The sequence below is a fragment of the Triplophysa dalaica genome, chromosome 5, assembly GCF_015846415.1.
Source record: "Triplophysa dalaica isolate WHDGS20190420 chromosome 5, ASM1584641v1, whole genome shotgun sequence".
Taxonomy (NCBI): domain Eukaryota; kingdom Metazoa; phylum Chordata; class Actinopteri; order Cypriniformes; family Nemacheilidae; genus Triplophysa; species Triplophysa dalaica.
In genome coordinates, this window is record NC_079546.1 from 5,451,424 (window position 1) to 5,474,331 (window position 22,908).

Genomic DNA, 22,908 nt, shown 5'->3' on the forward strand with positions numbered 1-22,908 from the left:
AAATGATGACATTATGCTTTTCAATGTTGTAAAAAGGCAAATGAAGTACAGATACTGGAAAGTAAAAGTACTTCAGTGCTGTCCACCTCTGATAAAAGCCTCAAAATACATGATGCACAACCAAACAAAGTGCATTTTACACTATATGTGGGACTTTTAACGTTCCAATAGAGGGCACCGTTGTATCAGTTTGAGTCGACAATAAATTGAATCTCATAATTTCTTGAGTCTATTCCATTATGGTTTTGAATTTCAGGACACTTTTCAGGGCGAAATTACACTGCTAAACCCATTTTATGTTGCAGGGCAAGTTCAACAGTGTAACGTTAAGACCAAATCAATGAGCTTTTATTAATTTAGATGCAAAAAAATATATAATATTGAGCAGTGTAACATATTTCAGTCATTAAATCCCTCCAGCACAGGAAAAGGATTTAGCTTGCTAACAAAACATGAAACATCGAAAAACAGCACTTTGGCAATTTACACACTGTAATACATAATCAGTTGATAACTAATATGTAGGGTTAGATTATACTTAAAGCAACATGCAATATATTTATAGATAGTAACATGGGTGTTTCCTTTCATTCCAGTGTTAGTACTACAAATAATGTGCAAGAATAAAAGTGTCATGGCATCAGTCATTAAAATCTTCATCACATGATAAAATCGTATTCCTGTAATAATACAGACTTTGTGTTGTGAATATAATCAGTAAGTAATGGATAAATACTCAGTTTCATTATATAATTATGTGTTATAATATGATTATGTGTGATAAATGTGGGCCAAGCACATTCTGCATAGCCAAAACCTGACATCACGGTACAAAAATATTTTAAAATGTGAATGTCATACATGTTTAAAAATATCCAAATACTTGTATAAACCCTGCACTGCACCAAATTCTTTGGTATCCAAGCAGAAAACAAGCATTTTTTCAAATGCTATGGAGTGAATTGCATTCCTTCTAGCCCAAATCACCTCTGGGATGTTCTCCTCATCTGTGTCTCCTGGGCAGATCTTTCAGCTTTCTCACACTTTGAAGCTCCTCACAGAATGACACAGCTTGAGCCTGCGGATTCTTGAGGTCTGAATTAACAATGTGAGACATCATTGAAAACCTCACAGGTATATACATTCTCATTAATGGTATATAGATATTATGACGCGGTAAAGGTGTACAGTATACGATTCAAATTTGTGATGTTAGCGATACAGTGAAACTATTATTATTAATATTATTTATTAGTTTAATCATTTAAAATAGCGAAAGTCACCCCCATACACACAATATAAAGATTAAATCACACTTGTCAAATTGGCTTTGCATGATAAATGTTTCCTAAACACATGTGACACTCTGCGTTACTTTGTAATAGTTTTTTATGAAATCAGAAAACTCTACCTCACAGAGGGAGCGTCGTCATGTTTCAACCTCTTGGAGGCGCTGTGGTCGTTCTCCCCCATCGATGTTGCGGAGCTGCTGATGTGCCCCTCCGTACGGCCCCTTACATCTTCATCCAGTATCTGGATGAGACGAACCAAAATGAAAACGACATACTTACTAAGATTATAAAGTAATCATAACTAAAAATTTTACTGACCATGGTTCTTTTCATTCCACGAGTTGGTTGGAGTTCTGGAGTGTTCTGACTGTCAGGATCTGATCTGATAGGTCTTCTCCTCAGTTCATCTCTTCTGTGCACCACTGTATTCTTTGACTTCAGCTGTCTAAGATGGAAAATAACACAATCTGTTAAATACTGAACCTTAAACAGGTTAACGGAGTATCATGAAACCATTAACAGTTCATCTTTGTCTAAAACATGTCAAACATGACATTTTGATGCACCTGGTGGACCATTTCTTCAAACGCTTAACCTTGTTTCTTAAAACATTTTACCTGTAATTTATGCAAAGAAATGTTCTAGGTTTCGAGAAGGTAATATATGATCAAATATGACATTTCTACCTTTATAAGCTTAAAGGAGGAAAACCACAATAAATATACTCCAATAAAGATCACTGCATTTTACATTCGATCAAACGATTTATCCAATACCGGAGGCATTGTATCTATACCTGTAGCACAGGATGTGCGTGTTTTATTTGGCAAGAGTTAAGGAAAGTATTCAGTGTCTATATGAGACGCGTATCTAACTCTGAGTCTCAGCGGATGGTCTGCCTCGATGAGAGACGCTCAGTTTTGTCACAAGGCTCCGGCTGCCTCCACCTCATGTCACCACCACCATCGATTGACCAACCGAGTTTCCCGGTCGACAACTGGCGGTTCAAATAATCTGTTTTCATTAACATTGCTCTTGTACTGGGAGACATTTAATAAAAATGTTTCAATGGGATTTTAGGGGACAATACTCTTGTGGTCCTGCTCCGAGTCAATAATCGGTGACAATCAGATCACTGATATGCAACAACAGAAAATAAACTCAAGGATTATATTTCCCGACCACTAGTAATAGCAAAAACATGACGCCATATCAATAACAGGAACCCGATAGCGATTCATGTAAGGAAACGATTACATTTGCATTACAGATAATGATGGCGTATAAAATAAGAATAGGAAATAGTCACGTGACTCTGATCACTGACATTGAGGCCGTAAAGTATAAAGGTAATTAAAAGACCAAGGAATAAAGGAGTAACGTTTCCTCTAATCTTTAAGAGGCTCATATTAAGAGAAATCGATTTTTCCTTCATCTTTAGAAATAAATGAGTTTGATGAACTATTTATATGTGCCGTAACTTTAAACCTCAAAATGTTCAGCCCAGAAACAAATGATAATTTAGGGAAAACAGCTCTTTTTTTGACTTCATAAGTTATATTACATACGATATAATAATAACATAGTGTAGCCTGTGTTTAGAAGCTTAGTTCATAATAGGGGTGACCCCGAATAGTCGAAGATTCAATAGGAGGAGCCTGATTCGAATACTAATCTTGAGGCTGGAATACACTACAAGACTTTTAAAATCTGAACAGATTTAAAAAAAAAAACTAGACATCATACACTTGCAGTCTTTTTGAACGTTTACATAGAAAACAATAGATGAAAATATCTGCAGACTGGCGCAGACTCTCTGCAACAACTCCAGACTGAAAATCTAGGCAAAAATCTGAGCAAAAGTCTTTTAGTGTATTCCCGCCATCAGTCGAATCTTCGCAGAGGTGTTATGCAATGGGGATCATGTAATTTTGGTTATACAGGCGGTGGCATGGCAGACCAGCATGCACTGCGCCTCAAAAATATTATTTATGACGTAAAGAAATGGGACATTTTTAAGGTTGGTACCAAAATCCCCGAACCATATATGCACGAGGACTGGCTATGACCCAGCGCAGAATTGCATTTCTTCTGTGCTGTGAGACTGGATGAGTGAAGCATCACAATCCGCACAGCCCGCGGATGACTCGCAAATGAAACTGTGCACAGTTTTCAAACGTTTGCCACTTACTGAATGTTGGGCATATAAATATGAATTAACACTTCGTCTGTAAATGCACATAGTTTGTTACTTAGACCAAACTTTGCGTGTAATGAAACAAAACCCCAAAAATAAAGTAATATAGCCTAAATCACTCTTGTCATTCTCTGCACTGAAAGAAAGCGTGCATGTCGGGAGAACACTGTTTTATTGCATTCCTGCTTTACATGAGGTAATTAGTCATGTATTCCCGTTTGTAAAAATAATTCATTATTATCAAGTAGTTTTGAAAATAGTTTTGAAGCAAAGAAAATGTCCATTAATTTTGATTGTCATGTGTTTTGAATATATGAAGAGTTTGGTTCCAAAATCAGATTACCACGTTTTTTTAACCTTTTTCAAATATCATGTTTTTATTATGTTATCATGTTTTTATTATGTTAGTTAGCTGTACTTTATTTGTTATTATGGCTCAAATCAAAACAAACCAACTGCAGTTTGTTTGATATTAATTGGAATGCGCAATAAAAAAAACATGATTTTTGAAAAATGTTAAAGACGGAGATATCTCATTTGGCAACCGAACCCTTCATATGTTCCCCTGCATTTCAGACATTTTGCCTAAACACATTTATTTTGCACATTGTGACTTGAATCTGGCTTATTTCGTTTTTATTTATTATAAAGGTGTATTCTGTTCTAAACAAATTCAGTAAATTAAAGTTTGATTGCGTGCATGTGCAATTCGACTATCAGTCGACTAGAGGCAAGATGTGACGATTCTGATTCTAATATGTAAATCCTTAGTCGAGGACACAACTTGTGCATAATAAAGAAAAGAACAGATAAAAAAAACTGCAAAACACCCAACGGCTAAACTTCATAATTAAAAATCAAAAACTTCCTGTTGAGAATTGGGGTGAGGTAAGAGGACAATGACTGGAATGTCGACGCACAGTGTCCCCCCCACACAATTCACCTCTGACCTCAGCAACCGCATGCTGTCCGGCTCCGTCTCTAATTGTTCTCCCACGAGTCTAAGGTTGGGGAGGAGGCCACGCGTGTGAATCTCCCCGCTATGAGGACGGCGTGAGGTGACAGTTTATCCCTCTCAAACAGAGTGATAAACTAATTAGCCCGGCACTGAGATCTAGGCCTGTCCCATGTGAACGGCACCTCCCACATCTGCTCTGACCCCACCCCCGTGAGAGGACGAAGGACTGATGTTATGTTAAAGCGACAGTTAACCTGTCACTCAAAGATGACACGTGTCAGATCAATACTCACCCGATGGCCAAGCAGATGCTGCGGTACCAATCGTTGATGTCCTCCTGGTCCTCAGACATCAGCAAGAGTTTGGCTCTGGCAAAAGTCAACTGGAGGAGATAAGATTTTAGAGTTAGTGATGTGTTTTATGGGAAGAGATTGAATGTTTTCACGATCAAACATACGATCTTCGATCCGCAGAGGTGTTGTGTTTTAGAGGTTGTGATTTCTGTAAAATTGTCGAGCATGGTGCAAGCAGGTCAAGGTCATGAGTTCGATCCTCTGGTTTTAATGTGATGATGAAACGTATAGCTTGAATGCACTGCAAACTGCTATGGATAAAATGATCTACCAAATGCCTAAACTACACTGATTCTCATTGACTTGACTTGCATTACTGAGCACAATTTAACCAGACAACTAGATGGCGCCCATGAACCACTTCGTTGATGTCCTTTCACCAACAATCAATGTGGCAACAGCCCCTTTACTCTTATAAAAACTGTTTCCTCAAGATATACAGAACACTTTTAATGAGACTTAATATAGTGTGTATCAGTTCAGTCCTGAATGCTAGTGAATCCAAATTTGCTTTGCTTTACTTTTTAAATGAATACAAACTGTGTCGACAAGCACTTTTTAATACTTTTTATTGATTAGATATTTGCAAAACTCAGTGACGAATATAAAGGGTGACTAATAATGATGATGTGTGACAAAAAATAAAAACCACAAAATATGGAGATATTAGGACCGCAGCGATATATACAGTATTTGTATATACTGTTTAAGTATTAAATTAGTATTTAAATTTTCTTTCGTTTTCTCTATTTCATATTATTCTTTAACGCCATGTGTATTTATTTGATGTTGCTTAACATGTTTTTTCCTTTACAGCTGCTTTGATACACTGCAAATGATGAAAAGCTCTAAACTTAAAAAACACATTTTATTTATAAATATTACGACCAGTTCATCGGCCACCGAGAAAATCAACATCTTCAGCATCATAAGTATCAAGCACATCAGATACCAAACCGATCATCACACCAGATAAACTGAAACGAAACAAACCCCAAAGAAAAAGACTCGAGCAAAGATCCACAGATGTGCCCATTGATGCTCTCAGCTGCTAATCTGGCGACGATCTACACATCCGGGACAAGTTTTCCAGCTCGGCCCCTGTTCTCCTCCCCCGTCAGATGGCTCATCCCTGAATCAACAGCAATTACCATCTCTCATCCGCGCTGAGGAGACTTCACTGCTAGATTACACATGTCAAACAAGACAACGGAAAGCGTCCAACCCCAAACAGAGACGAGGGCTTTATCCCGGCAATAATTACGGCGGGGGCCCATTAGAGTGCATTACAATTGGGCCCTGAAAGTATTAAATGACCTTTCGCATTTACCTGAAACCACAGGAGCGGAGAAAACCGCGGCAGTTACGGACAGCATATCAATAATCGGTTTTAATCTTTATTACCGCTGGGGACAGAATCGTAATGAGAGGTTTTTAATGGACACCTGTAAAAACGAATAACGCTGCGGTTATATATATTATAAGAAAGGGGGACGACGCTGCTGTTTCTCATTATGTATTAAATAGATTAAGATTTCAAATGTACCATCATCAAAAGTGTTATCTAATTACAGAGTTCAGTAAGCGAGGCGGAGCATGGTATTGGGGGTGCTCCACGTGGGGGGAACGGGTGGCCCGGTTTACGCACAAATAGATTCCACTTTTACCGCGACGCTTTAATTAGGGATTTGTCAGGAAATCTGACCCTCTTAGGTAGAAATTACTTTGTATAATAAGAACGCCGACGAGAGGAGCCTCTCCAACTCACATAATTTCACTTGATTATTTATACATCAAAGGGAATCGGTCATGGATGCAGAATAATATTCAAGGAGGTGGAGGAAGAAAGAGTCGGATCTGTGAGAGGAAGGCGGCGAGACGAAAGGCAGGGGGGCGCGGAGATGTGCAATGAGAAATAGAGAAGGGGCGAAAAATTATCCAAATACAAACACTCTCTCATCTAGACAAATGGAGGCTCTTGAAAGAGAGAGAGAGGGCTAAAATGTTCATAGCACATTTTCTATCCTTTCCTCTACTACTACTACTTTCAAACTTTGCATATAGATTGCCATGGCATTTCCAGCTGTCAAATTTAATTTTGCTTTAATTCTTCACGGCCCGGTCGGGGAGGGGCACGAGACTGCTGACGGGCTCTTTCCTCTCCGGTCCAGGTGGGAGGCGGGTGGAACGCGGATCAATAATGTGTCCTTATGAGAAATTATACCTAATGCTATTGAGTATGCATTTGGGGCCTAGGAGGGATATCAGGCTAATGAATTGCCATTTCTAGCCATTAGATAATACGCGGCCTCTGCCCACAGCTCGGGCGGATGAAAGCGGGCTGGTGACAGTGGTTTCGAGAAGATGCATTCAGCGGTGGAGCGGAAGAGTAGATCTTTGATCGAATCTGATGGAGAGATCCAAGCGCTTACCCAGAGTTCTTCAGGGCGGGCGGATCAGAGCCTTGTTAAGTCTATTCAGTGCACCCATAAAGTGCATGTCACATGAAAGCTTTGTATATCAGGGACATTAAGTATAGTATCAGTGGAAAATGTTTTTTTTACTTTTTCAAAATTATATGTGCGTGACCGTTTTCAAGCATTAATTATTGTGCAGATGTATCAAACCAGCATAAACCAGCTTAAACCAGCACAAACCAGCAACCATGCTTCAAAACCTACTTAACCGACATATGCTGTTTTTTCAACAGGGACAGCAAATAACTGAACGCTTTAGTAATGACAAATTCTGTCAACAGCCTTGTGGTGTGCAATACACTCGTCTGAATGTTTCATGAGATTGCGGAGATCGTTTAGACATCATTTGTCACACAGCGGCAGCAATGAGACCTGGAAGGAGATCAAGCGGTGTCAAGACATTAAAACTTGAAGCCTTACGAGGACCTCGAGTAATTAGTGCGAGCGGAAGAATGATGAATTGATGGCTTTTCGTTTTCGTGTGGGGAGGGACATGCGGTTCAGATTAATTAAATAGTTTTGCCTATGGAAAAATAGTAACTTTCAATATATAATTTCGACCATTTCCCGACACTAGGCCTGGAAAAAGGCATGGATCTGACCATGAGAATTTAATAATACACCAATATAATATTTATCAATTTCTTATTCAAGTGTAAATCTTGACATATTGCTGGATGAAAAACCCACATCACAAATCTATATCTAAAGTGAAATGGTCTATACAAGAGGAAACAAGTCCTTTTTATTTATTTACCACAAGATCAATCTCAAATGACTCAAAATGTTTTTCCTGTAAAAGCTTTCCTGTAGCTCAGTGGTAACGCAAGGTTGTGGGATCGATCCCAGGGGATTGCAAATACCCATATAAATGTATAGGATAAAGCAATGTAAGTCGCTTTGGAGAAAAGCGTCTTCCAAATGCCTAAATGTAAATGTAAAATGCGTTGAAGGACCAGGACATTTTAGCGGCATCTAGTGTTGAGGTTGCGAATTGCAACTAATGGCTCACCCAAGCCTACCCCCTCACTTGTGAAGCACTACGGCAACTGACACAAGGCAAAGATATCGTCACATTAAGCTTCTTTGTCGAAGGAGATAGCGTATTTATGAAACATGCTCTGTAGAGCAGTTTGTCCGTTTAGGGCTACTGTAGAAACAACATTGCGAATTCCATGCAAGCGGACCTGCGCTGTAAGTAGATAGAAATAGCTCATTCTAAGGTAATAAAAACATAACCATGTCTTCAGAGGTGTATAGAGATCTTACACAATGATGAGTTGAGTATATTATATCACATTTGTGTCAATAGATAGACTGCATTCTTTTTTTTCAGACTCTCATAGCACAAGACTTACACTCTTGACTTTAGGCATATCTTTAAAAAACACCTCTACAAAAATATTCAATTCTTCAATCACACATGCATCCCAAAAATATACAAATAAGTTTACAGTTTACACTTACACTAATAAGGCCCCCTTGGCTTTTGGTGTGGCCAAATACTTTATCCGCAGTACACTCCTTCAGCGGGTAGATTCGTTGGCAGGCAAACTTGCCCCCGTTGGTTGGGTGTATGGGACTGAACTGTTTGGCTTGAAGCAGGATATCAGAGAACAGGAAGAACATTTTGGGTTTGGCCTCCGTGCCTTTAGGGGGCACTATCTTCAACCAGCCTTCCCGAATGTACCACCTCCCTACGAGAAAACGATAAGAGAGAATTTAAAAGATCGTATTAAGGACATACTTATTGTAGCCGCTTTTACAACATTAAAGAGAAAAAGTCGATTTCGCCCAGAGGAAAAAAAGCAGGAGGTTTACATGACTTAAGTTGAGGAGAGGCAAGCAATCTCCCTCCTTAGTGATTGGCAGTTGCATGATGGAAACTAAATTAGATGCTGACATTTGGATAGATAAGATGAAATTTCATTCCTGCTACTGATTCCTTTAATTGCCCCGGTGAACCACGGCGACTGTGGCCGCGACGATAGCGAGCGCGCGGGGCTCAGAACGGACGCTCTGAGCGACAGACAAGCACTCTATGATTAGCGGAGGGGATCAAGTAGGGGTCAAACCGCTTTTTTAAAATGCCACAGGTTTAATACGAGGCAACAATGAGGACACATCCTGTGATGCTCTTGGGCGGCGTGTGCAGATTGGATTTAATAGTTTCTTTGGCGTCTTTAAATTGGTTACGGGCGTTTACATGGTTATGCTCTATGTAGGGAATGGTTACGCTCGATTCTAGAGCTGCAAACTCACAAATGTATTTGTTATTAGGTTGCCTGACAGACTAGTCGGATAATCGATTTGAACACAAAACAATGCTAATAATATCAAAACAAAACAACTAAATAAGAATCCCCATTTCTGTTTAATACAACAAAACAAGCGATCGGACGTGAATACGTTTTTCCTCATGTTTTCTACCCCACTCTGGATTGACACATCCGAGGAAGGTTCGTCGGCTCAGTTCAAAGACCGGGAACTTGGAGATTACCTCTTCATGTTGAACGCTTTCAACTTCCCCTGTCAAAGCGAACCTCTGCCCGGCTACAAAGGACCTAGTGGTTCGCAGGGTGCTAAAGGTTGCACTACAAAGCGGCCGGGCGCTCCTGATGTGACCGAGCCAAAGAGCCAGAAGACACATGAAAGCGTGTCTCCGTTTGAAAGTGGTGGAATGGCAAGTCAGATCATTGTTAATTTCGAGGGGGCTTTGTTGGATAGGTTACGCTTTCATGTCTGTTAAAAAAAGGTTTGAATGTTCACCTGCGGTTTGCGAAGCCCAGGAGCCCCGTTTTTTCTGATTCGGGTTATTGACTTGTAGGATGAATTGTGTCTTGAAGGGCTAAAACAAAGTCCTCGAGAGAATGCAAATTCGTCCACCGCAAGCTTGATTTCGAAATGTATCACTACCGTACACTTGACGAGACACAAGAAGATTACGTCTTACACTATAGACGGACATTTCAAGAACTCCAGGCCATTAAGTAGCAGAAAAGGACTCACATTTATGTCATAATTTAGTGAAATCTTGCATGAGAGCTGTGGTCACCCTTCACTTTCATTGTATGGCAAGGGCAGCTTAAACATTCTTTTATAAATTGTTCCCTTTGTGTCTTTCGAATAAGATAAGAAAATGAACACGTGGATTAGATTAGTAAAGGATGACAAAATTTAGATGTTTGAATGTTCATTTTTAGGCAAAAATTCCCTTATATTAACAACAGGACCGCGCACCTCTCTACCCATCCCTCTATTTAGTGTCAACGTCCCGCTCTAAACTCCAAGACAACTAAACGTCTGTCTGGCGTATCAATGTTCCATGGATTCAAGCTTTGAGAATCGCACCGGCCTTATCTTCGAGCCGGCCACTTAATATTGTTCAGGGGTTTTGGAGTCTCCCATCTGTCAGGCATCGCTTTCACTAAGGCACATTGGAGGAAGCGGAGAGAACGGACGAATGGCCTGCTACCGGCTTCTGAAGTCAGAAAAACGAGCTGAGGAAATAAGCGTTATTGGACTAAAGAAAGTCCTCTGTAGATTTCTCGAATCCTGGAAAAACAGGATGAGACGGGTTTTTACACCCTTCCTACATCCGGCGCTGTGTGAAATGAGCCCAGCGCTCGTTGGGTATTCATCACCAGCCTCCCAACCACCTTTGTGCACACACATCCGCGCTCAAAAGCACACACTCCCCTCCCGTTTCTCCCAACTCGCTTTTTATCTGTCGGCCCACAAGATGAGGATAGGCTCTAATTGGTCCTGGGGGAGATTGGCAGGCCAAGACGCTCACGACAAGACCCTTTCTATCTTTTTCCCTCTCTTCCTTCTTCTCCATCTTCTTCTTTGTTTCACACGTGGGCATTTTCCCCCGGGATAAATAAGGGGGAAGAAAGGACCTCCACTCCACAAGTAGCATTAAAGAGGCGAGAACTGACTGATGGCACACTTCCCCCCCATTACCAATTAGCGGGGAGAACCCGTCAATAAATTCGGTTAATTCTCCCGTCGGAGGCCGCAGTCGTGCTCAGCGAAAACTAAACTAGCTGCCTGATTACGGAAGAGTCGGGTTTACTTGTCCGGAGTCTTCCACCTGACCTTCTTCATCCCATTGACTCGGTCTCTCTCCACGGTTCTCCTGGTGAAAAGAATGCGAGATCACAGTTTCTAACCTGGAGCCAGGATTCTGCTCTTTCGGCCCTTCAGCTGTTTCTGGACTCTGCACAGCTGCAGGTGGTTCTCCTGTCTGTGAGCGTTGTCCTGGATGCGCTGGGCGACCTCTGAAACCGCCTTTACTGCCTCTGCGGAGGGACGACATGATGTGTGAAACAGTGGATGGATGTCTAACTTACAGTAACTCTAAAGCACTTTTAATCATAGAAGTCCATAAAAGAAACCGTATTATACAACACTAAAAAGTATATTATTTGAAAACACTCATTTATATATAAAAAAACATCTATGATGTAAAATTGGCTTAGTGTTTTTTTCGATACTGTATCAAGCTATGTACTTTATTGATAATGTGCATCAGGATACACATCAATAATCTATTTTTACCCCTAATAGATGGTTTAGTAACAGGTAACAAAGTCTTTGTGCCAAAATGTAGGTTAAATAAAGTTTGCGGTCATTTTTGCCTTATAAAGTTCAGGTGAAGCACTTTTCAAAGCAAACAAGTAAGAACGCTCAACATAATATATTCAGAAGCACATACTTGAAGTGAGATAATAATATGAATGTGCAAAGCAAATCATTTTCATGTTGTTTCAGTACTATGAACTGCACTTACTTTATTATAGTAAACTGTAATGTTTAATACTATTTAGTGGGTACTTATCTACATAATAGCCCTTTCACATAAACACTGAGGTAAAACATGACCTATTTTTACGCATTTAAATTTAACACAAGTGTCAAAGGAGTAACGCAACAGCGTGGCACAATAAGTGCACATCCATAGGTGTTTATGCATAATGCATGCGGCATTATTGGATATAATAATAACAATGTTTGATTTTACCATCAACCCCCTGGAGAAAGTTGAGGGTGCATTTCCATTTCCAAACATCACTGATTGGGTGAAATCGTATGTGCAGACCTTGCCATCGGATGTTGTGCTACCCATCAAAAGCACAAGGTCAATGAGTTGTTTGTCAATGTTTAAGTCATTAAATAGTGAATATAGTTATATATATATATATATATATTTGTAGTTTTTTTAATACTTCAGCTTTTTACTTTAGGTTGAGTGGGCTTTTAAAGGCTTCATCTGAAAACATCTAAATAACCAATTTGTTTTCTAAGTTTCAAAGCGTACTTTAAGTTCACCGCAATTTATAGAGAAAACATTTCAGCAACTCCGCTCACAGAATTCATTAACTAATGCAGACATCGTCGACTCATTAAGAGGAATAAAGCAACATAAACAAGCAGATGGATACTAATTTTAAACCCAGCTTTGGTCTTGTTGACTCTAACAATGCCGACAACGAACAGCGCTCGGGGCGTTTGCCTCGGTTAAATAATCGCTGCCTAATTGAGACGATTATCTTTAGAACAATTACAAGCACAACCAAACAAAGTGGCTGTTTAGAGATGACAGGCCCTCAGTCTGTACTCTTTCAGTCCTTTTCTTTTAAGAAACCCCTCTCTATAATTGTGTTTCAACAGAGCTGCGGCTGATGCATTATTAATATGATCTCATTCCGCATTCAGCAAACACTTTCTCACTGTCTTTTTATTTTAGCCATCCGGTATGTTTAAACAAAACTTCGGCCGGCGGAGTTCTCCAGTGTTAAATTTTTTTAATTAACCTTTGACAGCGTCAGAGTCTTCACGCAGGAGTTCGGGAGATACTTGGTAGCAAGTACCGCACAAGTTAGCATCCAAAAAATCATTTAATTTCTACAATTTAACAGTTAACATAAAATGCAAAACTAAATCCAGTTAAGGTCTGTATGGTTTCACAAAATCTTTATTATTGGACATAATTGTACTATTCTTACTAAGCTGTAAAAAAATGAATGTGTCACCCAAACAGAATTCAGAGCTAAATTTGTTTAAATATAAGGACTGTCTAACGATTAGTCGCGATTAATCGCATCACATTAAAAGTTTGTGTTTACATAATATATGTCTGTGCACTTTGCATATTAATTTTGTATTTATAAACACAAAACATACATTTATAGGTCTAAATTTAGGGAGAAAAAAAAATAATAAACATTTATTTATATTTTAAATTATTGGAAAATATAAATAAATACGTCTAAATATTTCCTTTACAACATACACATACATAAATATATAAATATATTGTGTTTATAAATAGAAAATTGATATGCACAGTACAAAGACATATTAAGCAATCACAAACGTTTATTCTTGATGTGATTAATCGCGATTAATCGCTTGACAGCCCTATTTAATATATAATAAAATAATAAAAACAAACAGTTTTGAGTAAGGTGTAGCATAATGTTATCTTAAGTTTTATTAAGTAAAAAAAAGCTATTAAAACTGCAATTTCGAGTACAAATTCCATATTGTGATATAACTCCTACAGTGTAAAAAAAAAGAAAGAAAAGAAGAAAGACATAAAAAATGCTACAAAAACAACACCACAAATAAAGAAAACTAGAAAACAACAATAAAACCTCTTGTGATTTCACAGCTAGTTTGCCTAATCAGATACAATATGATTTGTCTGGGGTTGTTTTTAAATAATTCCCTTTACAATATGCCCAGCCCGTACGAGAACTTTCTCTCTCTCTCTCTCTCTCTAAACGCAAAAAAGCAAGGAAGTTTAAAAAGCAGCTCTAATGAGAGGAAGAACAGGCAATGGAGGGGTAAATCTGGATATGTACCTTCATCTTAGAATCAGGGGCTTTTTTTAATTTGTAAGCAAAAGCAGCAAGCAACCAATGAGATTTTAATTGATACACATAAATAATTCCTTGTGTACACTGGCTTTTAAGTCGGATTTGCTGTTTATTTGACGTTAGAAAGAGTCATTATCGGGGCTTCTGTTGATGCCGGCGATTTTATTTATTTATATTTCGCACGGTTGATATCCTCTGATCTGGTCCCTATTAATTATGTCAAAATCCGCATCGAGAGTTTAGACTTACGTTAAGCCGTGCTTTCATCCGCGGCGAGCACAGCCACCCGGTGACAAAAAAACGGCACGCGAATGCTAGAACAGGAGCCCAAAGATGTTCTTTGTCACCCTCACAAAGACAAGGGAGGCTGTCTCTTCTACTGCCAGCGTTAAAACTTTTTTCCCTTTAAGATGCGGGTTTGTTTTGGCAGCATATGAAAGGATTTCGAACGTTTGCACCTTCTTGAACGGGCCGTGGTATCCTGCGCAATGCTTATCTGCGCCACGCACCTCGTCATCACGAACAAACGAGTGATCTTGTTTTAGGTTCCTCTGTACGTGACAGACTAGAGTGGAAAGCAAATTTGACATGCATAACAAGTGTGACTTTTGGGTGAATGTGATACAGATCCTGACAATAAACAGATAATGACAACAGAAAAATCTCGACAGGCTAAACCTATCAACATTTTTGTCACAGAGCGCTAACAGGATAAGAGAGTGTTTGTCGAGTCTCGAGACGGAGGATCCTCTTACTTGAAAGCTGCTGAAACTCCAGGTTGTCTGGACTTGTGTTCTCTGTCAGGTCCCTCAAGAAATGTTTGTACCTAAAAAAGCAACAAACAAACAAAACACGTGTGTTTCTATAAATACACCCTTGAAGCGCAAGAAAACAGATCACGGAGCGTCAGGGTAAGGAGGTTGGACAAGAGCTGTCATCGTGAGACGACATCGAATTACTCGCATTAAAACGGAAATTGCAGTTTTTTTATTTTGAAGAGGTAAAAACGTCCGTTCAAGCCTGAAGATTAACACTAATGTGCCATCTTTGTGCTATCTCTGATTTGATTTTGTATTGAGGCGAGAAAGAGAATCGAGAGGGATTTGAAATAAGAATAGTATATGGCATACTCCCTTCTTAGCCCGCTATGAACAGACAGCACTACAGAAAAAAAAAATGTTGATTATTGTTCAATAATCCGTCATCCGCACAAAAAGGTTATAATAGCCGAGGCCCTATTAAGCATCACAAGGTGAGGGCCAAATTGAGAAGGGAGAAAATTTGGTTGTAATTCATTCCACTGTTTCAGGGTCTGAGATAGAGTCTTAATGCCCGAGATTACAGTTCACTTAAGAAGAGCTCCAGCAACTAGAGACATCAAAGGACTCTTTCAAACCAGAAGGCTCTCAGAAAACTTAGACTCTGTGGTATCGCCGCAACGGGGAATACGATTCTGCACTTTGAAAAGTTTGGAGGAAGAGCATTGGTATTACGCAGGTGTACGTGTGAATTAATCCATCAATTAAAAATGCATTAAGGCAAATACCGTGATGCTAAATAGCACACGCATTCATTAAACAGAATGTACAGTATTTCATTGCTAAAAGCTAGGTCAACTATTATCCAAAAAATCCCATTTATATCTGTGCGACACATATTTCTGAAAGAAGTAAAAATATATTTAAAGGAAGGAATTGGGAATTAGCGGTTCGTGAAAATAACAAGACAAAAAAGGACAGTGGTCTGGAAAAAGCACTTTTAATGCATAGTTCACCCCAAAATGAAAAGTCTCTTATCATTTACTCACCATCTTGTCGTGTTAAACCTGTATGACTTTCTTTCTTCTGCAAAACAAGATATATTGAAGAATGCTGGTTATCAACAAACGTTGGTCCCATTTTTACTTCTATTGTATGGCCAAAACCAATACAAGCCAATGGGGACCGACGGCTTTCTGTTACCAACATTCTTCAAAATAAGTTATTTGTGCTCTGCAGAAGAAAGAAAGCCATACAGGTTGAAATATACAGTAAATGATGACAAGATATACACTTTGGGGAGAACTGTCACTTTAAATAAAGATTACAAAGAAAAAATCTATATGTAAATATTATATATGAATTAATTCTACCATCATACTAACATCAATGAGCAATTTTATAAGTTTTTACCCTTAATTTTTTTCATTTTTCATTATGTTTCCTTAATGATCATTTAGTAAAATACTAAGGTTGATTGTTAAACCATAATGCATTAACTAATAACTGTACAACTTTAAATGTTGAAAAAATTAGTAGGCCCTATATGTAAATTGCTTATTTTTATTTCCAACTATTTTATACAATGTTAATCTATATTTCCCTAATTTTTTATCCATTTTGTTGTAATTGGTTGTATAATATGACAAATGTATTAAGATCAGAAAAGATCAGTAATATGCAATAAGAAAGTAAATGGGTCAATTCTCATTTCCTTTCCATGTTCACGAAAAAAACATTCTGGCATTAAATTCCACTTTACGTCCACCGTTTAACATATCATCAGATAAACTGGGGCATCTTCAAGTCTGTCTGAAACATCCTCTCAAGCCCACAGATGTATCTTTCTCCGGTGACTCAGCCCGCCGATGCCCCGCGGGCTGAAAATTTAAGCTCGAATATTCCCGTTCTGCGAGATCCGTGCTAAGTGGCAGAGCGGGGGCCTTTCTAATTGGAAGAGTGTGAAGTTAAGACGGTTGCAGCCGCAGTCTCTTTTTCCCTGCGGCCATGTCGAAATTATGTAAACAGTGGTGGCAGCCGCCAACACGCCCATGTCACCCGTCACCCGTAACAACCATGGCAGGGGGTAGAGGAGCACATCCTTTAAACTCACCTTCTGACGAGAGATTTGAAGAGTGATGAGACTACAAGGCTAAGGAGAAGGGAGCAAACATCTGATATGGGGCCTTCAAAATCTTATGGCTCCTTTTTGGCCCTCCCTCCCTCCCTCCCTCTCAGTGTCTGGGAGTTTAGAGGTGATTTAATATACACTTTCAGGCGAACAGTCAGTTTGCGGGATGTGTATTTATTCACAGCGGTGGTCTCGGGATATTGTGCTAAGCTTGTCATATTCAAAGCGGAGTCGAAAATCCTGGCATGAGCGTGCTCATTTATCTAGTATTATTTATGATAATTTCCAGTATGCAAGCATTAGATGTTCTTATGGAGTGTGAATCCATTTAAGATCCCCGTCCTTAACAAATAAAATAAAGATCAAGGCCTAATAACAAATAAAATCCTTTGTAGTTAAACTCAAAGAGTTTGTTTACATACACTTTATGATAATGCTTATGTTATACAGGAATACTCGATTCTGATTGGTCAATATCAGCATTCTTCAGATCTGCTCGTTTCATGTCTTTCATATCAAATTTTGAACTCATATCAACTCAAATCAACATTTATAATGAAATAACATCGCATAATTTCACCAGTTTCAAGTATTTAATAGAGTAAAGTCAGCTATTCTTTATCTAAAAAACAACATTTGACCAGCTGAGTTTATATTTCCCTGATTTGCTACATGTCAATTAAAAAAAAATTATTGAAAAAAATGCTTATCGGAGTTTACATTCATCATGTACAAATAAAGAGATCATACCTAATTGTATAATATCTGTTATGCACAATAAAGATGGTTTTAAAGCAATAATATAAACACGCCAAAAATATAACAAGTAAATTACATTAGCTAGCAAGATAAAAGTTTGTCTAGTCAGTATTATTTTTGGTTACCAGCAGAAGAACTGTTACTTCGCTAAACTTAAATGCGACCCGTTACACGACCCATTCATCAAATTGTCCTTTAATACAAGTAGGGTAAAATAAAAGTCTTTATTTTATTTTGTGTTTAATACAATTATTATTAAAAACAATGTTAATACGAATTGATTAAAATATAAATAGTTATATTATCAGCCACTAGCCAGAACCATAAACAATCACAGACCGGAAATTAACTTCGGGCCAGTCACGCGTGTCTGATGAAACATGTTTCCATATTCATAACAGTATATTACAACAAAATACGTATACTACTCGAACAATGGCCAACTAGTTAAAAGTAACATTCAAGTAGAAAAAGTGACACAGATAAAAGGCCACGTGGTTCCTCACAAATGATGTCAAACGTCTGTCACCACCTGAAAAGCACCTCTGCCAAATAAGTGCTCCCTTAATCTATTTGTTCAGGGGGCACAATGACCTTGGACATCATTGACAACCGTCATTGATTTCTGTCTGAAAGTGTCTATATCTTTTCTCTCGGCTCTTTCCCTCATCGGGTCGAGACCCAAGCATAAGTGTTTGCAGTCTGAGGTCATCGAAGCAGACATGCGGGTGCCAGGTGGTGAAATGCTACAACTCGCGTAGACTCCCATGCAGTTACAAAAATGCTGCAACAGGATGTGCATGTGGCCCATTGAAGACCATTCACACTTTTTCTCCAAAAATTTCTGTGTATTACTAAGCTATCCTATACGTATAAAAAGTAAAAAGACAAGTCACAAGTGCATTTTCAGAAATTACAAAAAGATTTCTTGCGGATGTCTACTAGAAAGCTTCTTGTGATTATGAGCTTGCGTTACTAAAAGGGAAGCTCAGAAATACATCAGGCCTACAAACAGTCTAAACGAAGCCTTACTAAACGGGCTTTGTGAGCGCAGGCGAAACTAGAGCAGCGCGGCATTACTCATTAGGAATGAAAGGAAAACGGAAACCAAACAAGCCCCAATTAAGCCTCCATCTATTAAAAGGCACTTAAAAAGAGAAATCATCTCACTTCCTTCTCTTCTTGTCTCATCTTGTAGTAACAAATACATTACAGGCATTATCAGGCAAGAATGCCCTTATTAGGGGCGCCCGTGTGGGGGGAATCTAATTAAAGCCGCGGAGTAACAAAAAAGCGAGGCCCTAATGAGCATTATTAAAGCACATTCCAAATAATGTAAACGAAACTCGCTCATTTAGCTGCCCTGTCCCACTCATTAGCGCCAAAGCAAAGAAAAGATAACAAGACAATAAGGTAATCTGCACCGTATTTAAAACAGTTCAGATATTCTAATCAAGAGCGCGCCATGCTAGAAAGCGTCGCTGGCCTAGTTACCGCGGCGGACGTCAAAGCTAATTGCTTTGTAATATGCAGATGAAACGAAGACGCGTTTTAATTCTCTTTCACACCCGCAGCAGATATGTGGGGTCACCTGGTAGTTACACGCATGTCGGTACACGAGAGGCGAGGTAAGATATCTGTCTAATTAATTTTCTTTAAATACGTGCTATAAGGATTCATATTGCTAATTGAGACAACAGCCACTGTCAGGATACTGTACGGGTTATTAAACATGGCGTTGGATGTTGCATAGTTATTTCTCTTCAATAGCTGCATGATTTTGAGCGTTAAGTTTGTTTAAAAGGCCTGAAGGCATTGCAAAACTAGACGAAAGCAATTGAAACGTAGCACAAGCGATAACAAAACGTGCACTTTTTTTAAAGGGGTAGTTCATCCAAATTTTTTAATTCCGTCATCATTTACTCACCCTCATGCATGTCATGTTAAAACCTGTATGTGACTCTTTCTTTCGTGGCAGAAGAGGTATTCTGAGAAATGTGTTTTGTGTCCATGCAACAAAAGTCGATGGAGGTCAATGTTGTTCGGTTACCAACATTTTTCAAAATATCTTCTTTTGGGTTCTGCAGAAGAAAGAAAGTCAAACAGGTTTGGTATGACATGAGTGCGAGTACATGATGAAAGAATGTTCATTTTTGGGAATGCTGGCCAATCAAAATAGTAACATGTACTTTTAATAAATATCTAAACAATAAATATGCTGTCCTAATTGGATCCAAAGCATAATGCTGTCACTTTTGTCTATCGAAAATGCTAATGTGACTTTATATTTGAAAATATTACTGTTTAAACTTGATCTTTGAAAACTACAGTTACTGAGAGTGATTTATTATGTTTAATAATAAGCATATAAAGTACGAAACTACTTGCGAGATGCCAGCAACAACTGAAAGCAAGAATCGTGCATTAAGTGTTCCTCAGCATCTGAACGTAATTATTTAGTCAAAACATAAACTCAGTATTCTAACAGCTTCCAAGAATTTCAATAAGTAATCTCTGTACTTGAGAGCGAAGCATTGTGGTAGGCAATCACCACCTGAGGTCAACCTATCAAGGACGATGAGACGAGGGTAATGTTATATTTAGGGGATCAATACCAGTTTTGAGAGTAAATATATTAAATAAAAAATGTCTTCAAAAGATTTCTTCACAGTAGGCCGCAGTCCTGCAAGTCTTTGAATAAATCGAAACAAGTGAGCTTTAATGCAACCCATTTAACAAGATCAAAGGAAGAAAGAAGGTGAGGTCGCAGAGGTCTCGTCTTAACACCAAACCACACATATGGAGTAGGCGACCTGTCAACTCCCACGTAAAAGCGACACCTCAATATACAGTACTAAAGAAACTGCGATTATAAAGATGGAGCTACAAAGCTGCTTTTAAATGAGTTCAATAAACGCCTTTGCAAACATACGCAAACCGAGCGAAACCTCCTGAACTTTTTCTCATTACGTTGTGTTTGAAGTAGGGCCCGAATCGGGTCCATCTGCCGTGTAAGCACGGCCATATAACAGGCCTGACACTATCAGCTACATAATGCCTCGGCTCCATTAACACAGGCCCTCCTCTGCTTTTTAAAGCTCTCTGCATGTAAGACACGTGGCCGTGACCTTCTGACCTTCAAGTTCCATTCCAAAATGGAGGGTTAACCTCTTATGCGGCACTTCAGTGCTATGTCAATGTTGAAGATGTATAAATCCATTATGGAGATGTACAAATGGGAAAAGTTACAGTATGCCTGTCTTATCAACCAACAAGAACGAACGTTAGACCCAATAAATGTCAAGGTCAGGAAAAGCTTTGAATAGCCAGGAAGTGACAGAATTTTTTATAGATCTTGATTTTAAACTATTAGAATGGTTAAAACTATTCAAGGTGGTGTGAAAAATTACATTTACATTAAGTCATTTAGCAGAAGCCATTATCCAAAGCGACTTACAAATGAGGTAAACAATAGAAGCCATTAGTCAACACAAGGACAACCATGCAGAAATGCAATAAAACTGGTCTCGGTTAGCCTACCAAGGTATACGAAGCTAAGTAGCTTATTTGTAAGGATAGAAAAAGAAATAGAAAAAGACATAACGGAAGATATGGGTGTTTAGCCGATTCTTAAAGATGGCTGCAGATCATTCCACGATTGTGGAACAGATCCAAAGAAGATACGTGAAAGTTTTTTTTTTTTACTTTTTGAGGGAAGTGAAAAGGATAGTTCAACTCAACTCAACTTTATTTATATAGCGCTTTTTACAATTTTCATTGTTACAAAGCAGCTGTACACCCGAAAATAAAAATACTTTCATCATTTACTCGCCCTCATGTTGTTCCAAATACTTTTTTCCAGCAGAACACAATAGAAGATATTTTGAAGAACGTTTCTAACCAAACAACATTGACTACCATTGAATTCCGTGATATGGAGACAAAACCACTTAAGGTGGATAAGCTTTCCTGTAGCTCAGTGGTAAGAGCATGCCGTTAGCAGCGCCAATGTCATGGTTTCGATCCCAGGGATTGCACATACTTCCAAACAAAATGTGTAGTGTTATGAAAAGCGTATGCCAAATACATACATTTAAATATAAATAGTCATATACAGGATGAATAAAAGAGGTCAGATTTATTTTGCGTGTACGATCGCTTTAACTTCTTCTAAATTGCCAGACAGCCTCAAAACGTGACGCCTGACAAAGAAGCGAAAAATCTAAGTAAGCCCTGTACAAATATGCTATTTCTATATATTTTGAAATAATTTCTACCATGAAAGCTGTATAACACCAACACAAGAAGTAAATATATAAAACGTTCTTACACAACCAAAAACAGACAAATAAAATCGCCTCACTAGTCCACCAACCAATTGTTGAACAACTATGACCCATCCTTGGTCCGGAAGACCACAAAGATGTAAAAAGTGACGGAGACCAAGATATCTTCTCAACTCAAACTCCAGTAAATGGCATTTAATAATAGGAATCATTTGATCCTCCCTCCCAACAGTCCTCCGCCACGTCTTAAGTAGCCACCATGATCCAAACCCACCCACCCTCGCCATCCATCATCACTCCAGCCAGATAAGTGACAACAATTTCCTCCCGAGTCCCTGTTAAGGGCGGTACTTCTGATTATCTGCACTCTCAGAGAATGGAGCTCTTCTGCCGTGCCACTTAAGATCATCACACAATTATGCTGCCCCGTGCGTCCTCGCTCTCCGCTAGAATCGATGGGGGGACAATGGGAAATGCAGCGATCGGGGCCTGAGAGGATGAGATCAGATCAAGGACGTCTTTGAACGTACCGATTGAGATGTCAGCGCTCGGCGGTTCCGAGGGAAAAGGGAGGATATGTCCGTGATAACTGGGTAGAGAGAAATAGGGGTGCAGCGCGATGTTTAGAGGCAGTGTTTACCACTAAATCCTGCGGTTTGTTGGACGGCAAAGCGGCGAGAAAATGCCTTGCCCTTTTAAAAGGCTGGGATCGGTGACCTTGTTGACACATCGCTATTAACATCTGCTGTAAGTAAACAGGAATAAATATTTGTGTGAAGAGGGTTCTCAAATGTTTACTGACAGGTTATG

The 22,908-nt window shown here is 38.9% G+C and overlaps 1 protein-coding gene across 2 annotated transcripts in view; it reads right to left on the minus strand.

Moving 5' to 3' along the window:
• Positions 1-321: 321 nt before the first annotated feature.
• Positions 322-22,908, minus strand: part of arhgef39 (Rho guanine nucleotide exchange factor (GEF) 39) — a 34,963-nt gene continuing 12,376 nt past the window's right edge. For both annotated transcript variants that reach the window (XM_056748727.1, XM_056748728.1), the window contains 7 exons: positions 14,920-14,990; positions 11,453-11,581; positions 8,745-8,974; positions 4,741-4,829; positions 1,611-1,737; positions 1,412-1,533; positions 322-1,095 (listed from right to left, as the gene is read on the minus strand). In XM_056748727.1, coding sequence (XP_056604705.1) covers positions 1,056-1,095; positions 1,412-1,533; positions 1,611-1,737; positions 4,741-4,829; positions 8,745-8,974; positions 11,453-11,581; positions 14,920-14,990 — 808 coding nt within the window. In that variant the 3' untranslated portion in view covers positions 322-1,055. The remainder of the gene's footprint in view (positions 1,096-1,411; positions 1,534-1,610; positions 1,738-4,740; positions 4,830-8,744; positions 8,975-11,452; positions 11,582-14,919; positions 14,991-22,908) is intronic.